This window comes from Camarhynchus parvulus, chromosome 2 (assembly GCF_901933205.1).
Source record: "Camarhynchus parvulus chromosome 2, STF_HiC, whole genome shotgun sequence".
Classification (NCBI taxonomy): domain Eukaryota; kingdom Metazoa; phylum Chordata; class Aves; order Passeriformes; family Thraupidae; genus Camarhynchus; species Camarhynchus parvulus.
In genome coordinates, this window is record NC_044572.1 from 105,331,243 (window position 1) to 105,349,827 (window position 18,585).

The window sequence follows — 18,585 nt, forward strand, 5'->3', positions numbered from 1 at the left end:
AAGCATTTCATACACAAGTTTTCCAATAATGATTTTTTAAACTATTTCTATCAGCCATTCCCTGTCAGCTACTAAACCACTGAGTATTACTAGCTGCTATACAAACTTCACACTGCTAGTGTATCATGAAGGAATATGGTCCGTTGCTAACAGCATAGTTATTTGCTCTTTAAATTTACACAGACAAATTACTGGGGATGCTCTGAACCAAATATATCCATCATTCTGGCCACAAAACAGTTGTACAGGCAGGAGAGAGTGGTTGTGGGAATTCACTGATCTGTTTTAAAAGCCTCAAAGAAATGGTTATCAGCTTCTGAGTAAAAAGAAATGAAACTGCACAACTGCACTGTGTTACACCACAACACTGATTTTTATTGCTAGATCTCAGACTACTTACCAGAAGTCTCATAGTTTTTGCCCTGTTATACAGCTGAAACCAAATCAGGGTTTCATGACTTACCCGAATCAGTTAGCAAGCCAGAGAAAACAAGAGCCCCCATACTGTTGGTCTACAAAGCTTGCCATCCTGCTTTAATGTTAGTCTAAAAGCACACTACTCTATTCACTGGAAGTCTCCTCATGTATCTAATTCACTATTCTAGGACAGCAGAAGTGTTCAACTCCCAGTGAAGTATAATTTTGCATCAAGTGTATTTTTTGACATGGCAGTTTCACTTTAATAGTTTTAACTGCATTTCTCAGAACTGGCACAACAAAACACTTCCTCTGCATCAGGCTGATGGAAACAGACAAACTGAAAAGTTCATGAGTATTTCCTTAACACTATGCAGATATTGTTTATCAACACTGCTTTGGTCACCAGTCTAAACCACAGCAGCAGATATGGGTGACTATGAAGAAGATCACCTCCATCCCAACCATCCTCTGTACAGATGGGTGACACCAGAAGCTCAACACAGCCTGCAGAAGGTTGTGTTAAAGACTTACTGCCTGGCATCATGGAGGAATGCATGGGGAGCTACTTCCTCTAGCTATTCATCTAACAATGTTTTTCCCAGTCCCTCATTTTTAAGAAAAAACAAAACCCCCTTAGCCCATAACTGAAGTTGTTACCTATTTCTCCATTTTCCATAGCTCTGATATCTGGTCGTAGCCGGCAGTCAGTTTTGGGAATGACACTCTCCATTTCTTTGTCCAACTCATTCAAAGCCATAGCAAAGCTTGTAAAATTATACATCTGAAATTCAGAGACAAAGATGAAAGGTGACTTTACAACACCTCTAGCTACTGTGTTAATACAAAAGGAAACTGCTGCCTAAAAACAAACATCCAAGTGCTTTTGTATTACTTAATCAGTCAATATACGGTTGCTCAAGATACCAGCAAAACTGCACTGTCAGGCAGTGTAGGTGATCCTTGCTGTTTCTGCTTAAGGAGGCCAGCATCCAATTACTCAGTGCACTATTTCTCCCTTATCTTCTTTTTCCAGTCCTACTGGTATTTTCTCTATCTCTGTGGAGAGATTTCCCCCTTGATTAATGCAGTGGGGGCATCTTTTCTGTACCAATTCTTTGTCTTCTTAGTTGCACATAATACTCTTGTATTCTGCCTAGTGGTTCTCCAGCTTCACAGCCCTTCCCACACCAACTTGTGCCATGCAGGTCTGTCCTTGGAAATGTCTGGCCTCTAATAAAGCCTGTCAGTGTGATTTCTTATAAGGCTGGTGCCTCAGTGGGGGAAGCAGGGTGGAGAGAAGAGGTGGGGAAAGGCCCCATGCCCCTATCTACATGAAGCATCCCATTTTCCAGAGAAATTCCACGAATCCTAGATTGATCCCTGTGGCAGTTATCCTTCCAACCCCAAATTAGAGAGTTACAGTTGTGGTGGGGAGGCTTGTTGCAATACACAGGCAAACCCAGACTTGCTAATGACAAAGACAATAAATGGATGTGCTTTGTGTAAACCATACAGAGTAACAAGATAGCACACACTTTCAATAAGGAGAAGCATAGCTGACCTGTGCTGAATTTGGGGGTCTTGGAGTTATCTTCCATAGCAAAACACTTCCAGGAATAACATACACACTCTCAGAGTCAGGCAATGGCATCTCATCTGATTCCTCGGTATTGCCCACCTAAAGGCAGCACACAAAGAAAAGAGCAGTTCTTTGAAATCATGAACCATTTACACCCAATCATTCCAATATTGGAACTTACAGAAAATTATTTCCTTGACTGAAGGTGAGTAATGTCAGCAAAGAAACTTTTCTTGCCAAGGATTGAGGCATTTACATAGCACACATACTCCCAATTCCCTCCCAGTGGAACTCTACCAACAGTTTCTTGCATCAACATCTTTGTAGATGTAAGCTGGATGTTCAAGCACTAAGAAATGTCAATTTTTCCACCTCAGAGATGTCCTCTTTTCTCAAGTACAAGCATTTTCATGCATGATACTTAACTTCACTACTGCTTCATTAAAGGTGAAGAATGGAAGCCACATTCCTCATCCTTCCACCACAAAGAAACGCCAGCACATAATGCAGATGCTGCCCAGTTTGTACACAACAAAAAGCCCTTCCTACTGCTCTGTGCCCAGAGGAACCTTTCTTTGCATTAACCACTGCACCACTGAAATGGCAAACTGCAAATGTGAAATTAATATCCTAAATTAGCTACAGCTTCTGGAAAGGGGATGAAGGGTGACATATACAACCTTGAGGCTGCTGTAGCCACAGCACTTTTCTCAGAAAGTAAAAAACCCCACAGAGGGTTACTGGGGCAGGAGAGTAACTGGTGATCACAGTGCAGGTATGACCTCAGCTAAATCTAAACCATTTCCCATTTTACACACAGCTTTAAAGCAGCTGGGCTCTGATGCTGCTGACATTAATTCCACCACAAAAGTGGATGCTGGAAGATCAAACTAAAGCCATGCCGGACAATGAGTAAGGCTCTCCCAGGAAAACCTGGTGTCACAATCACAGCTAAAAACAGCAGCATGTTTCAGAGATCACCAGAGATTAACACCAAACTTAAAGGCAACTAATGCTTTAAATACTTTGGCTACAGGCCAACAGCTTTAATCCTTCTGCTAATAAGCTTTGCTCTGCCATGGTTGCATCAGATAATACTGAAAACATCCAGTACTCAACATGCACTCCAGTTGTCCTCTGAGATTATTCATGTGTTGCACTTCCAAGAAAATCAGAAGTAGTAGAAAGGATTCTGCTTCACTGAGAAGCCCTTCACCGTGCTTCTTATAATAAGTCAGCAGAACAATGTGCAGACCAGGTTCAGCCCCTCAGCTCTTAGGAAGACAAACAGGGCTTTTAGTTGACTATATCTGAACTGGCAACCCATCATTCTGTTCTTTAAATGATGCTGATCGATCCTTCAGAAATTGAGAATTTGAGGCAGAACCCATCTGAAAATTATCCTTGTATCAAAACAAAGACAATTCAATATCAGACTGTCAAACTCCAAGGCTTTTATAGAAAAGGTACAATACACAATGCAATTTCTGCCTTGTTGGAGAAGACTTTAAAATAGCATAAGAATTACAGAGAAATAGGTAATGTGGATTTTCATGTGCTTTTGACACAATGATCCACATTTTATGCTCAATGCTACTCAAGTATTCAGTATATTGCTGTGAGGATAGTTAACACACCTGCCAAAGCAAGACCTCTATAAATGAGGTGTCTCTAAATGTGGCACATGTGACGGCAATTGCTATTGCCTACATTATTCTCTTCCATATATTTGCATTGAAAATTCTGCACAAAATGCTTCATCTTGATTAAAAAAAAAGACTCCAGTTCATTCAGAGCAGAACCATCCTGGTCTAACTGTAGGTCTACTATAACTCTTCTGATGTTAGTAAAATATCACCTTTGCATACATGAAGGCTTGTCTAGTTCCCTGAAAAAATTATTTTCCCCTAAGTTTTATTCCTATAAAAATGAAAGGGATTCAGGGGAAAATCTGGGGTAAGTTGCAAAAGGACTCTCATCTGAGCAGGTTCCCTTAAGGAAGGCAGAAGCATTTCTTCATTGGTAGCAGTGTAGCACTAAGTAGTAGAAGTAATATCTGGAAAACAACTACATAAACCTGGAAATTCTAATGAGAAGTTTAAAAAGCCATGTACTTTCATGCCTGAATGAATCCTTCCCTACCATGAAGGGACAAACCACATCCACACATGAGACTTGGCTCACCTAAATGCCCCAAAACCATAGAATATACCAGCTCCTCAGACACAAGGGGCAGTGGGAGTATATACTCAGCACAGACTACCTGGTTCATACCTAGCCTAGTTCATACAAAGCCTTCAATTTTCTACATAGAAAGAGTTCTGCTAATTAAGTAGGAAAAGCATTTTCCTAGAGCCAGAGCAGCACTGCAGCTTGAGCTTTATGCAACAGGATGCTGCATTTCAAAGTGAAAAGTAACGATCATCTTGAACATTGTTGGAAAATGCAAACAGGCAGCTGAACAAAGACACAGGGTGTGTTTTCCTTTATTCCTTCTCCCTAGAGTTCTCCAGACCAGACTCCCAGAGAAGCAGCAATCCCCAGTGCTTTACCACTCTCCTGATGACAAGCACTGGAGCAAGCTCAGATACAGCAACAACCTGAACCTGCAGAGGCACAAGTGCTGTCGGAGTTCTCCATCTCTTTTCTTCATAAGTTTTTTCAAAAACTATCAACACCCAAACAAACAAACAAAAAAAACCCTGGTTGCAGCCACCAAAGGGGAACAATCCCTGTTTAAACTACTGTCCAAGTGACTGCTCTTCACCAAGTTGTGTGTTGTCACCATCACCGTTCATCCTAAACAAAAAGCTTACTGTTAACCAGAAGTTTGGAAGAATTATGAATGAGGTTTTTTCCCAAGAGAAAAAAAAAATCAATTGTGAAGAAAAATAAAAAATTTCCAGCATTTCTACAGTTGTGAAAATTTAATAGAAAGCAATTAAAAAATCCTTGTAAAAGCTGGAAAATATGATCTTCTATGAAGTTAAGAAACGAATCTGTCCTGCTTCTAAGAATCAAAATCCTCCCACTAGAATATGTTATTATACATGATCAGAAATGGCCCAACTAATGCATGTTATTTCCTCCATGTAACTTTGGAGGAAGAAGCAGGTAAAGAACTAGACAGTATTTCAATCACACCAAGTTTTGGCAAGTTTGAATACGAATTCAGGAGAAAAAAAGTATTTTATCCCTTAATATGGGTACTCATCCAATCTATTTTGTACCCTGCCAGGAAAGAGAAGATTAGTGAAGGAAATCGTAATGCTCTTAAATACTACTAGAATATTTAGCTGTCTCATCATGGTTTTGAGATCCCAACTCTTTACATGATTAATACCTGTTTACTGCTTTTCTTCTCTTCTGTATTTTTCTTGTCGTTTTTCTTGTAAGCTTCGAATGTAGCTGGGTCAACACTGTACAAACACTCAGTCCACTTCCCATACAATGCACAGAGTTTCTTTTTGCTGTCAAAAAAAGCAGACTAAGTTTACAAAAGGAGCTTAAAGACATTTATTTCCCATTTCAGACAAGAATATGCGAAAGAAGAACTTTTGAGGGCAACTTTAAAACTCCATTACTGGTACTGCAGAATTCATAACCCTGCTGCTGCAGGTTCTTGCCTTTGACAGACTCTGTTAAAGGCAATCAGGTCTACAGCTCCCCTCAGAACCAAGGGCAGTCATTTGTTTCCCATTTGGAATTAAGCTGTTACCTTTTGTCCTGAATGTAGCCTTCAACTTTGTGCAGCTCCTTCCCAAAGAGGCCACAGGGCTTGAAGCTTAGTACACATTTCTCCCCAGTTCTAAAGGCAGAACAAGAGAGCACTAGTTACTTCCAAATGCTTTTCCTTTTCAAACCCTCAGGAAGTGAAAGTGCTCACACTCTTAACTTACTTATGGTTAGTTATTTCCACATTTCCATACTGCTCAATCCAAAGTTTGCCCACAATAATATTATGCACACAGCATGTAGGGTTTGTCCACGTGTAGGCTTCGTTGTGCCTAAGGGAAGGGAATAAAAATTAAAATACTGTATCTGTGTATAGGATGTCTGTCCTTCAATATGCCATCATCATTCCAAGTCTTGAAATGGGCATGGCAATAAGTCAGTAAACCCAAGAAGTTTATTAACCCATTGCTACTGATTTTATCAGTTCCTTTAAACAGTCATTTTGATGCAGTCACTGTTAGCATGGAAAGGTATGAGGAAAGCCAACAGGACTCTGGCATGCTGGCTTTAGCAGAACTGATGTCCAGGCACTTGGAGAACATCCAGGCCCAGGTCCCCACTGGTGCTATTAGCAGCACGCATGGGGAAATGATGGTAGTTCTTTTCATCTTCCCATCCCCTCCTCCCCACAAAGTGATCTGCCTTCAGGCTTTGGGATGTGGGTAATGGATACCTCCATTCCTAAGCCTAAGACTAATTCACTCTAATCATCAAGGATGAGGCACTGTACCCCTTCTATTATTACCAATCCACTTACTCAAGAAGCTCCAAAGTCATTGTGCCTTTTGGTTCTGCTTCCACACTCTTGCCCCAGAATTTGAGTTTAGGATAAATTGATCCATGAAACACAAAATCATTATTTAAGCCTTCAGCATAGAAAGCACTGATTGGTGGATGATGGCTGACTTGCTCTGAGAGAAGTCTAAATCCAAGATCATCTCTGCAAAATAAAGATAACCAAACTCTGTACCTACGTATCAAGTGTAGTGAAGTTGCAGTTGTTTTTCCTGAGGTGAAAGGGACAGTTGGACCCATGCATAGTTGCTGTACTCAGTGCAAGACATAATTAAAAGCCTAGGCTAAACTGAAAAGATCAACTAAAACATAGAACATCCTCATCCTAAATAACTAAGGACTTAAGATAAAAAAGGAACAAGAACTACCAGATCTGATGGGTCAATATAGTTACTTTTGATACTGATCTCTTTCTTAAATCCTCACCTAAACGTGGGTCAAAATATTAACTGAAAGAAAAATCTGCCTTAGGTAAAACTACACAAATAGACTCACACTGCTTATTAGGTACTCTGAACACTCCTGTACACTCTCCTTATGTACCATTCACATTTTTCATTCATAAGGTTTCAGGGCGAAAAAATTGTACCTAAAACTTGCTTTTGAACCTGGAAAATTTCATTTTCCTGCTCTGAATTGAAAAGTTAAGTACTTTCTCTTCACTGAAAGGTGAACTGGTGAACATCAACACACAGTGCATGTACCTGCAGCATCTGCTGGGAGAATGGCTGGAAGCTCATGAGCTGAAGTGCAGTCTGCAAGCCAGCTAACAAATCTAATGATACATCTCTGCCATGGAATACCACCCTGCAGTGCACCTCTGTTCATTACCTGATCAGTTCATAGGTCTCTCCAAGCAATGGGTTGAATGGCTTCCCAGTACGTTCCCACTGCGAGGCTACAGCCGACACAGCAAATGCAGCCACACACTGCTCAGAAGAGTAAGGTCACACAGTTAACCAACAGCAGCCACGGTGTTACAGAATATCAAAATACTCTCCTAGACAGGTGTCCTGGTTTCTGCTGGGATAGAGCTGATTTTTTCCCTAGTAGCTGTTTTGGATTTAGAATGAGAATAATGCTGATAACTCACTGATGTTTTAGTTGTTGCTAAGCAATGTCTAGCAACAAAGTCAAGGACTTTTCAACTTATTATACCACCCCACCAAGCTGGGGGGAACAAGAAATTGTGAGGGGACACAGCTGGGAGAGCTGACACATTGACCAAGGGGATACTCCATGCCATATGACATCATGTTTGGTGTATAAATAACCTAGAGGGGAAAGAAACCTGGTCAGTGGGCAGTGCATGACAGCACCCTGCATCACTTGTTTTGTATATTCAAATTATTATTTCTTCTCCTCCCGCTCCTTCCCAGTTCTATCCCCCATCCCATGGAGGAGGTGGGGGGAATTAGGGTGAGCGAATGGCTGTCTGGTATTGAAGCTGCCTGCTGGCTTAAACTGTGACAGTTCTGGTTCTGTACAAACTTCCACCACATGGGTCCCATGCACCTGACTTACTGTGCACCTCTGGATAGCTGCTTCTTGTCCAGGTCATCATAAATCACCTCCAGCAGGGCTACTTCCCTCAGGTACTGATACCTTTCTCCAAGGTGCTCCTCTTGTCTGGGTGACGTATAACATCACCCTCTAAGGAATATCTTTCCTTCACACTGGACATGAGTCACTTCCACAGTGACTTGCGTCACTTTTCCAATCCCTCTGTCACTGCCTCAGTTCCTAAAAAGGGATCCTACCCGATTGGCTTCCTTATCCTCCAATTCCAGACTACTGGCTCTGTCATTACCCCAACACCGGACCAGGCTGGTGACAATGTGTTCACCTGGACAACAGCGGAAATCTTTTTTTGTATCTCACAGCTCACTCAGGGACAGGGATTGGGTGGGTACAGCCTCATGAATGGATTCTTCACCTTCCTCCTTCTCAGTCAGCAGCTACCTCTCCTCTTTCTCCTGTTCTCTCATGACAGCCCTGCTTCAAAGTAGCCTGTCTAGTCTACATCTTTCTCCTGCTCCCTCTTGGAAGAAACTCCTTCATCCCTTACTAAATGAGCTGATTTTTGCTTCCAACACTTCCTCTTATTTATAGGGGTGACTGACACCAGCACAGGTTGGTTCTTAGGTTCAGCAGTGGTGCCAGACACAGGAGTTGGAGGAGCTCCAGTGCCTCTTGTTTTATTGTCAGATCTGGAGGCCTTCTCTTCCCCTTGAGGGAACTGAACAGTGTTGAACGAAGCTCATTAGGCCTGGGCCAGGCCCCAGCACCTGGCACTGAGTTCTGTCATTCTAGAATTACCAGGGTGACAGCATACTTTTTCCAAACATTTTATTCATTTCTCAGGATTCTGCACTTGCTTAGGAGTGGAATTTCAAGATGCTGGAGATGCTCACTATCCTAGTGCTTGCCCAGACTATCCCACACACCCTGCCACTCACAGCTTTCCAGCCCTGAGGCAGATCTCTGGGTGGTATCCCCAGATAGTTGTTTTACTGTAAACAAGACCAGAAACACATTCATGAGATCCAGCAAAGGAACAAGTGGATTTGATGTCCTGATGATATTCAAAATTCTCAAGAGCTAATTAGCCTGGAGGAGAAGGGAATAATGGAAGAAGCTATCTCCTACATGGATTGGCTCTCTGATGAGAAAAGGCAAAAGGTGTAACTATGAATGGTTTCCTACAGATGGCTCCCAAGGTGTGGAAATGCTGGCAGTACTGAGTACATGTACCAGCTCAGACACACCACCAGGAATCACAAGACTGTTACGAAGTACAACAAAACGTTAACCTTAACCCAGCCCCCAGAGGTGATAAACAGCACAGCAGGGAACACATACACCAAGTCAGATGTTGCATAACCCAGATTCAAGAACAGTCACAGCAGCAAATAAATCAACATTGCAACCAGAGACTATCAAACTAACATCATAAATGCTTATAATGAATTTGCTTTATTGTGCTCTGATCAGATTCATTGTTATCTCAACACTTCAAGCTCTGCTCCTTGTGGGGTGCCATTGTTGCAGTTTAACCCAGCAGGATAAACACCACACATTTGCTCACTCAGCCCCTCTCCCAACACAAATGGGATGGGGGATAGACTTGAGGGAGGGAAAAAAAAAGGTGAAATTAGTGGGTTGAGATAAAGGCAGCTTAATAGGGCAGAAAAGCAAGGGAAAATAATAATGATTAGAGAATCACAATCATCACCAGTAATGCACAGCACAAAGGCTCACCACCCAGGGACTGATGGCCCATCAGATCCTGAGCAGTAGCCCCCAGATAGATTTCCCTTAGGTTATGTACTGAGCTTGACACCAGATGGTATGGAATATCCCACTGGACAGTTAGGGACAGCTGTCCCAGCTCTGCCCCCATCCCTGCTTCTTGTGTCCTTACTGGTGGGGTGGCACATAAGGAGCAGAAAGTCTTTAAATGACTGTAAACACAGCTTAGGCACAACTAAAACATCAGTGTGTTACCAGCATTATTCTCATTCTAAATCCAAAATACAGCACCATACCAGCTTCTAGGAAGAAACTGAACTCTGTTCCTGTGAAAACCAGGACAATTAACAAAACTAGTAAATGAATAAGAGAACTCAACATGCAGCAAGTTACAGGAGTTCCTCCTACAATGAGACCATGTACAAGGAAGAAAGATCCCACAACACTGAGCAAGAGCTCAGATGAACTAGCAAAGCCAACACACCTGCATCCTCTCGGTGGTGCTGGAAAGTGAGCTGGCTTTGTGGATGAGATACGTATGCTCCATGTACTCCGTGAGGCGCTGCAGGAAGCTCAGGGGCTCGTTGAATATAACCGGCATTGTGATCTTCGACAGCTCCTGATGCACAAATGAAATTCCTGTTACAGGCTGAATGATTAGATACCCTGACCTGCAGTAACCCAAGTTTAATTGGCTTATTACAAAAATAAATGATGCTCTTAGTGCTAATGCAATGTGCTTGACCCGGCTCTGCTAATACTGAAAGGACAAAACCCTTATGAGCTCGATAAGCAGAGCTGTGCTGGTGCTAAGGCTACTTTTAAAACAAAAAGTAAACCAAGCATCAAACTTCCTATCAATGAAAGAATTAGGAAGGTGAGATGAAACAATGGAAAGAGGTATTAAGGACCCTTTTAAAGACTAAGTTATTTATTATTCCATAAATAGATATAGACCATAGGCCATCTATTCACTTAAACATATTATCTTTTTTTGGAGGCAGGGGGGCAACTGGGGGAGGAGAATAAGAAAGGGCAGGGAAACATGGTGGTACAAGAGTAAAAAGAGGGATTTTGTATTCTGACGAAAAAAGGGAGTTTGCAACAGGAATAAGAATTTAAAGGAAGCCCTACAGTTTGGATGCTGTCTATTCTCTCTCTCCATTTTTAAAAAGCATGCCCTCTGAATGCATAACACAGGAATGGTTTAAACTGCCTGCAGCAGCAAATTAAAAGGCTGTAAGTGTGACTGCTGGCCAAGGGTGAGACAAACAGCACCATCCTGAGCCATAACAGCAGCACCTGGCACCAGCAGCCTTGGCAGGTGCTTTGGTACAAGCCACTACAAGTTCTGCTGCCCCCCACAACTACAACTTCGCTGCAGAATTAAGACCCTTTTTTCCTGCACATACCTTATGCAAGGCAGGCTTTCAATCTGTTCTTTGTATTTTGTAACACTTTTCCACTAAAGACACTGGGAGAAGCCTCAGACACTTCACATCAACTCGGGAGACTTGGAGCTGCTGATTCAGGCATTCCCCAGCATTTCCACCTCATTGCTTGATGCTGCTCCTAACTACACCAAGGGGAGGAGGAGAAAACAACAGCAACTAAACCCACAAACTTTCCCTTCTGTAGACTACTGTTAGAGACTGACAGAGGTTTATCAGCAGCAAATATTTCCAGCCTATTGCAGGATCTAATGGAGAGAAGAGCTCTTCTCAATTCACACCTAGCTGGAAGCAGATTAGGTGCCAACGAGCTAACTCTGATCTGGCCACCATCTGGTCAGTAACACCATGGAAGGGGGAAGACTCAGATACTAAGGGGAAGGGACAAAAGCAAAATGAAAGTGGTTGTTTTTCTGGGGTTGTTTTGTGTTTTCCACAGTCAAAATAAATTTTAAAAAATCCCCACAAAGTACTTAAAAGGCTCAAGTCAAGACACTTTTACTGAAAGAATATTGCTCTGACTAGTTCCTACCTTCTTAAGTTAAGAAGGTAAAGCATAAAGCAAATTAAGCATAAATAAAGCAGCAAATTAATAAAGCATAAGTAGCAAATTGAAAAGAAAAAAACCAACCTAAAACAAACCAACCCCATAAACAAAAAAAAAAAAAACACATACAAAAGACCTCTTCTCCCAAAAAAGTTTTCATTTGGGCCTCAAATAAAACAATCACTCCCCATTTTTTATCATAGCTTTCTGATTACCTACCATGCCAATGCATTTCCTTAAGATACTCCAGATACTGAAGTCATTTCTGGAAAACATTGGAGATGGTAAGCTTGTTCTGTGGAAAGAAAGAACGGAAAAAAGCAGAAGTAAGAAAAGTTTTCCAATACTAACCGTGACTAAGAAATGCAAATGCTCATTTATGAAAGGAACAGTTTCCCAATTTTTAAATTAAAATCCCTGGGGCAATGACAGTGCTACTTTGAAGCACTAAAACTGTTTTACCTACAAAGAAACACGAATTGCTCGAAAACCAGAACCATTAATTTTGCATAACACCAACGGAAGAGAATGTCTACAGCAGTCATCAGAACAGTTTTCACAATGGCACTACTAAGATACTTAGCTGTGTCTTTGTGAGAAACTGGAAGCTAACTGAATAGGTACAAAAGTACATTCACTGTGTCTGAACAGATCTGAGGGTTAAAACAGAGTGTTTGTTTTGGGGTTTTTCTCCTAGTCACCTTTACACCGACACTGAAGGGCCACAATATTTATGGCCTATATTAAAACCAGCCCTCAGGAGCAACAGAAAAAAGCAGCATCATTAAAGAAGGGCAAATGGAACAGCCTCTTCTACAGGGGGCTGACATATCCCAAAACAAGTCATGAGCATACTTTCAGGGACCAGCATTTAAGCTGAGAACACAGCGTGCATTTCTCAGCCTCATGGGAAATCAAGCACACAGTTTGTTCAGGTTTCTTACTGCTACTGAGCAGCTCAACTGTTAATCCAATTTACTTCTAGAAAGCCAGAAGTATTGGTCAAAGTCCTTTGTCCTTTGACAACACAAATCCATTTTTGGATCATGATGCTATTGCCAACAAGCAAAATCCACAATTTTTCTGTTCTTATCAATAGATAAAAATTACCTAGAGCTTACTCAAACTGCATGAGCTATTAAAGTTTCAAAGTTTAGTTAACTCCAAATTATTGTGTTGCTATCCTAACCAAGGTTGTCTTGTCTCTGCTCAAGGTAGCTAAAGTAATCTTTTTCAGAGAGTGTGAACAGGCTGTACCTTCCTTCTCCACCCCACCTTTCTGATAAACAGAAACACTGCCGTTAGAAAAAAAATGCTCAGGCTATATCGTTTGTTTCAGTAGCCCTACTTGCTGTTCTACCTCCCCTACTTATCTGCCACTGGAACTTTACCAGGGCTGATGCTTCAGTTTTCAGAAAGAACAAAACCAAGAAATGCTCCTTAAAATCAAACAAGCCCCATCCCATCAAAAACCCAGTCATATGTCTGATCTCCTCATGGTAGCAAACCATAGTGTTAGCAAGTAGCTACAAGCCCAACACTGACTAGTTTTACTCAGCTCCTCTGCAGAGGATGAGTGGGTAGGAGGATTTATTTTAATTGACCAACATACCACCACTCACTCCCCATTCTGACTTTTCACTGAGACAAAAATATTTTGTGAAAAAGATCACCCTGAATAATATTAAGTATAAAATACTTCTGTGGATGTTTTGATACATATGTCCAGGAGAGGACAGTGTCCACCAACTACTCAGTCTTATCTTCACTTGTAATGTTAACTTGTTTTTCCTGTGTATCTTTTAATGCAGGCAGTCAGCAAAGTGGGTATTTGTGTTTTAACAAGTCCTTCTGCATGTTAAACAGATTAACCCTTAGTTTGCTGAAGTATACAAAGAAATTGCTTTCCTTACATACTAAAACTTACATTTTCCTTAAAGTTAACCTGCCCTTTTGTTCAGTTTGAAGGTTGGCATTCAGTTTCAGCCACTCATCCGTATTTGTTGCCTATATCAGTCAAATCTGCTGTGGGAGTCAGTTCTCTCCTCCCTCTAGAACACACACACTGAAAGAACAAAGCAGTTTTAAGCCACCAAGGAAGATCCCAGGGACAAGTAAGGACATGTGGACAATGACAGGCAGCCAAGACTTGAGGCCTACTAACCTTGACATACTCCCTGTGATTAAACAAATTATTTTTGAATACAAAAATTCCTCTCCAGATGTCAGTTTCAAAAACAACTCGGGAAGTTAATTTTAGCTTTAAGTGACAAAAACATCTGCTGGAATTTCTGTGCAGTAGAACAGATGAGATTTATTTAGGATCCTTTACTTAAACAAAAAAACACTTGCCCAAAGCATTAGCTATTACACATCAACTGCTACAGGAATCTTGTGGGGAAGGAAACATATGGAGTGAAAAAGGCACCTTTAGCTTGCTTTTCATGCCAACCTGAACAAACAGTCTCCTGGCTCCCATGAAACTGAACACCAACATGTTTGCATTCTGAAAGGCCCCCAGTGCAGGGACCAAAGGGAAAGCTGACAACAAAATTTAGCAACAAGAGGAAAACAGCAGTGACAAGTGGATATAAAATGTTGGCACTTCATACAGAACATTTTTATGCACTGGAGTTTTTGGGGGTTTGCTTGGACTTTTCTGAGGGGTGGAGGTTTTTTGCCTTTTTTTTTTTTTAAGTTTGGCTCAGATTAAAAAATTCCCCTTTTAAAAAGAAGTTATTTGCTTCCTGATTATTTACTGTACTACTCTGTCTCTCAAATCCTCTCCCAAGAAGTGTAACAAAAATTAGGTCTACTCTCAACTCTGTGAACAATCAGCAGGATGCACACTACATAAAAAACCCAAACCAAACCAACAAACAAATAAAAAATCCCCACCAAAACAAAAAAAAAAAATCCAAAACAAAAAAATCCCAGAACAAAAAACCAAAACAAAACAAAACAAAAAAAACCAAAAACCAAACACCAAAAAAAACCAAAACAACCCTAGAATAAACATGCAGATTATATGTGGTACTGGCTTCACCTATTTGTAGATGTACTTCCCAACACTTTTAATTCTTTGGAACCAACAGATTTACTCCTACATTTCCAAACCCAAAGCATGTATGCTCCCCCTGACAAGCAAAACCCAACCTCCACTTCTGCGTGGAAAACTCTCAACCACTCAGATAATATTTGAGGTGCAGTTTAGAGCTCAGGTTGTCTAGATGAAGACAGAATATAATCTTATTTAAACTGTGGGCTGAATAGTGTTAGGTAATTTCATGTGCAACCTAAAGGCACAGATCCCTCTACTCATCTGAGGATACCAGGATTTTAAGCAAAAGAAATTAATATGGTCTATTTTCTAAGGGACTTGTTTCCATGTGGTTAACACAAATAGAAGTTAAAAAAAGTAAAAGTTATAAGCAAACACAAAGGTGTAAGGTTGGAATTAAGTGATGTCAAAACATTCTGAATCCCTCATTTTTCCTAGCACCAAGAGGTTACGGCTTTTGCTCTGAAAAGGCCCAAAGCAGGCAGTGCCTATTTGACCCCATGCACACAGTTACAACCAGCCCCCTGACAAAACAGGCACAAATTGGAGCCAGCAGCTCCAGGCAGGTAACACAGTTCTGAAGTCACACGAAACAGATGCTGTACCAGGCCAAACGTGGCTACTACCAACAGCCTCAGAAAAGAGGCTAAAAATACCACACATCTCACATCCCCTGAGAAGGTTCTCCTGGAGGTGAAGTTTAAATTGTCTGAGATTCTGGGGAGAAAGAGTTTGCATCAATATATTTGGGGACAACTCCCAGTGTGCCAGGTAAAAAAGCCTAACATTACAGCTCAATCTCTAATGTTGTTATAGTCATTTAATCCCATAAAAAACAGCCATATATTCTACAGCCATTTAGTCACATAAAATAAGGCCATACATTCTTATCTAAATGCAAAATAGATTCAAAGAAGTTTCCACTTTTCTTTAGCAGTAAATTATTAGCAAATTTATGCACCCATTTTACTCCAACATCCTAGGCTCTCTTTACTACTAGAAGACAGGCAGCTCAGACAAACAACTGAGGCAGATGTACTTGTTTATTACTTTTCATTACTCTTCATAAAATCAGGAGCTCTGAAATGCTCCTCCAGTCACCTGCTCCCTGCAGTTCTGACAGCACTGTGCAACATCACAAGAAGATGGAAAGTAATTTTTTTATAGTAGATGGAAAAGTAATTCCTGTTTGAACTCCTCAATACAGTGCAAGTCAACATGCACCACCATTTTCATGTTCATTATGTACTGCATCCTCTCTCCTCACTGTTTCCAAGGCAGTGAAGGCAATTCAGATGTCCACCTTCACCTACTGCTTCCTCCCCCACTCCCAAACTTCCTGCTCTGATTAGGAAGGCACTTAGCCAAGGCCATAAATACCACATTGCTAACAGCACAAGAGCAAAACAACATGCTTAGTCGGCTGGTTTATGTTATCTCTCCAAAACACTCACTCCACCCAAGCCCTCATTTGCTTCAGTCTCTGTCTAGTATGAGATGCACAGGTCGACCCTTGAAATATCAGGTCTGATGCTACCAACTCACTTCAACAGCAAGTTGAAGTGAAGTCTTAACTACCAAGAAACTAAAGCCTATCTAGCTTTCTTCTGTAAAACTAAATATTATTTTCCTGGTTTTACAGAAATGTGGTGTCCACATCATCATCCTGTACATCCAAAACACTTCCAGAATAGTCTCTCTGAAACATGCTGAAGTCTGGCTTTATTTGTAGCACAAATGTTATATTGCCCTTTCACTGAAACTGGAGAATAGTGGTGTCTGTTACATCTCATTAACTCCAGACCTATTGTCCTCCTTTATCGGCAAGGAAACAAACAAAAATGGATCATTTGACAACACAAAATAAGCACATAAAACATGGATGAGACTTTTAGAATAAGACTCCCTTTGTTCACATTTGAGTTTCTGATGCCAGGCTAGCAATATTTTTCATTCATTCTTGATACCAACAGAAGGATCAAATAACTCGAAATTAAAGAGGCAATAGGAGGTACAGGTCATTAAAGATAAATGAAGGAATTAAAATCCACATAGATTTCAATAAGATCTAATAAAAAACAAGTGTGTCCATTTTTAAACAGCACATTATATTTTCTTTTTACTTATTTAGATTGGATCATCAAGATGCAAAGAGCACAAGTTGGAAAAACAGTCTTTATAAAATCATAGCACGACCAATTACTTGTCAATCATCCCTAGCAAAGTTTTAAAGTTTGTTAGCTTTTCAGAGATTCCTGTGGTCTATTACCATTAATGAATATTATAGAACTTGAAGAATGGACAACATCCTACCTGTGTTTTTTGATTCCGTTTGAGAGCGACTCCCCACTGCCACACACCTTTTCTTCAGACATGCTTGAAGTTATTGTATCTTTTGAATCCATGCTGTCCTCTAAGGAGTAGGCTGCTGCTGTTTCAAACCCACTTAATGATTTTTCAGATTCCGAATCTGCAAAAGAGCAGGTGCATGTTAATGAATCTACCGCCTGTGCTAGGCTTCAGTCACTAACAGATCTCCCTGCCTTGTACAAAACTGAAACCTAAGTAGCCCACTGTGTCCTGATGACAGCATCTATTTGGTAAGTAACTAGTACTGCCAGAGACTGCTGCAGCCCAGCATCTAGACATAAAGAAATTGCACAATAAGCAACACCACAGTACATTAAAAATCCTCTACCAAACTGAGCCAAAATCTGGCATATTTATTAAATTGAAGTTACTAGACCTTGCCTAGGACAAGTGCCAGTGCCATACAGATGCCAGTACCCTACCACACAAACAGGTACCTTGAGTAGGGACCCCTTCTTCAGTTAGGTGTAAGTTCTTAAGACTCTCAGTGCTGTTCACCAACCTTCACTTCCCAACTCACTGAACAGGTATCAAAGAACAGAAGGATGTATCATGTAGATAACACCAACTACGTAGGTCCCAGCAAAGTCTAAGTGATAAGCTCACCAATCAACAAGATAAACTTCGTTCTGTGGAAGGCAGGTTAATAGTACAACCCACATCACATCTCAAACTAAACCAAATATGAACAACAAAACCTTCTTTCCAACCAGTGTAGTGTTTGTGCAGTTCTGGAGAATAGACAGTCTTGCCCCAAATCAGAAGGTACAAATTTCCTGGCAATGGCTGTATTTTTGGGTTAGGTTTTCTTTCAAACCTGACAAGATTATCTAAGGATTATCCAACTGCAAGTTCCAGGAAGCGAGGGAACTCAAGACATCAACTTCTACCTCATTTGAAAAATTCTTTAGCAGAAACCAGGTACCACAACGAATGGCAAACAGCTTAATGCAAGCCTCACTGTTCCTGAAAAACGTACACCCGAACTACAGTAGATGCTATTCCTGCTATGTACTGCTTCCAGCATATGCTGTTGCTCTTGGCTGCAAAACCCCACAGAAATAATTGCAAAATTAGCCATTCTCTCACACACTCGTTCTAATTCAAAACCAGTAATCAAAATCTGCTGAAGTAGCACAGAGTCCAAAAGAATATCTCGCTCACAGCTGTCTACTGCCAGGTGCTTTCTTGTTTTGTCTTAAAAAAGCTATGCCAGTAGCTTCTCCAGAACATGTAAATTGTATATTGCTTTGCTGAAGGGTGTGCGTATATACATATGTATAGACAGGAGGACTTTCTACCATATCCAGATCACATAAGGGTCAGGAACAGGACAGAATCCTGATAAATGGATGGGCTGTGTCACAACGTCTCC

At 40.9% G+C, this 18,585-nt stretch overlaps 1 protein-coding gene across 4 annotated transcripts in view; it reads right to left on the minus strand.

Annotated features, from left to right (window-relative positions):
• The window catches only part of OSBPL1A (oxysterol binding protein like 1A), a 77,263-nt gene that overhangs the window by 5,557 nt on the left and 53,121 nt on the right, over positions 1-18,585 (minus strand). For all 4 annotated transcript variants that reach the window (XM_030970451.1, XM_030970432.1, XM_030970442.1 and 1 more), the window contains 10 exons: positions 17,154-17,310; positions 11,999-12,074; positions 10,266-10,400; positions 7,361-7,458; positions 6,492-6,674; positions 5,899-6,006; positions 5,718-5,807; positions 5,343-5,469; positions 1,982-2,098; positions 1,078-1,201 (listed from right to left, as the gene is read on the minus strand). In XM_030970451.1, the coding sequence (XP_030826311.1) occupies positions 1,078-1,201; positions 1,982-2,098; positions 5,343-5,469; positions 5,718-5,807; positions 5,899-6,006; positions 6,492-6,674; positions 7,361-7,458; positions 10,266-10,400; positions 11,999-12,074; positions 17,154-17,310 (1,215 nt within the window). The remainder of the gene's footprint in view (positions 1-1,077; positions 1,202-1,981; positions 2,099-5,342; positions 5,470-5,717; positions 5,808-5,898; positions 6,007-6,491; positions 6,675-7,360; positions 7,459-10,265; positions 10,401-11,998; positions 12,075-17,153; positions 17,311-18,585) is intronic.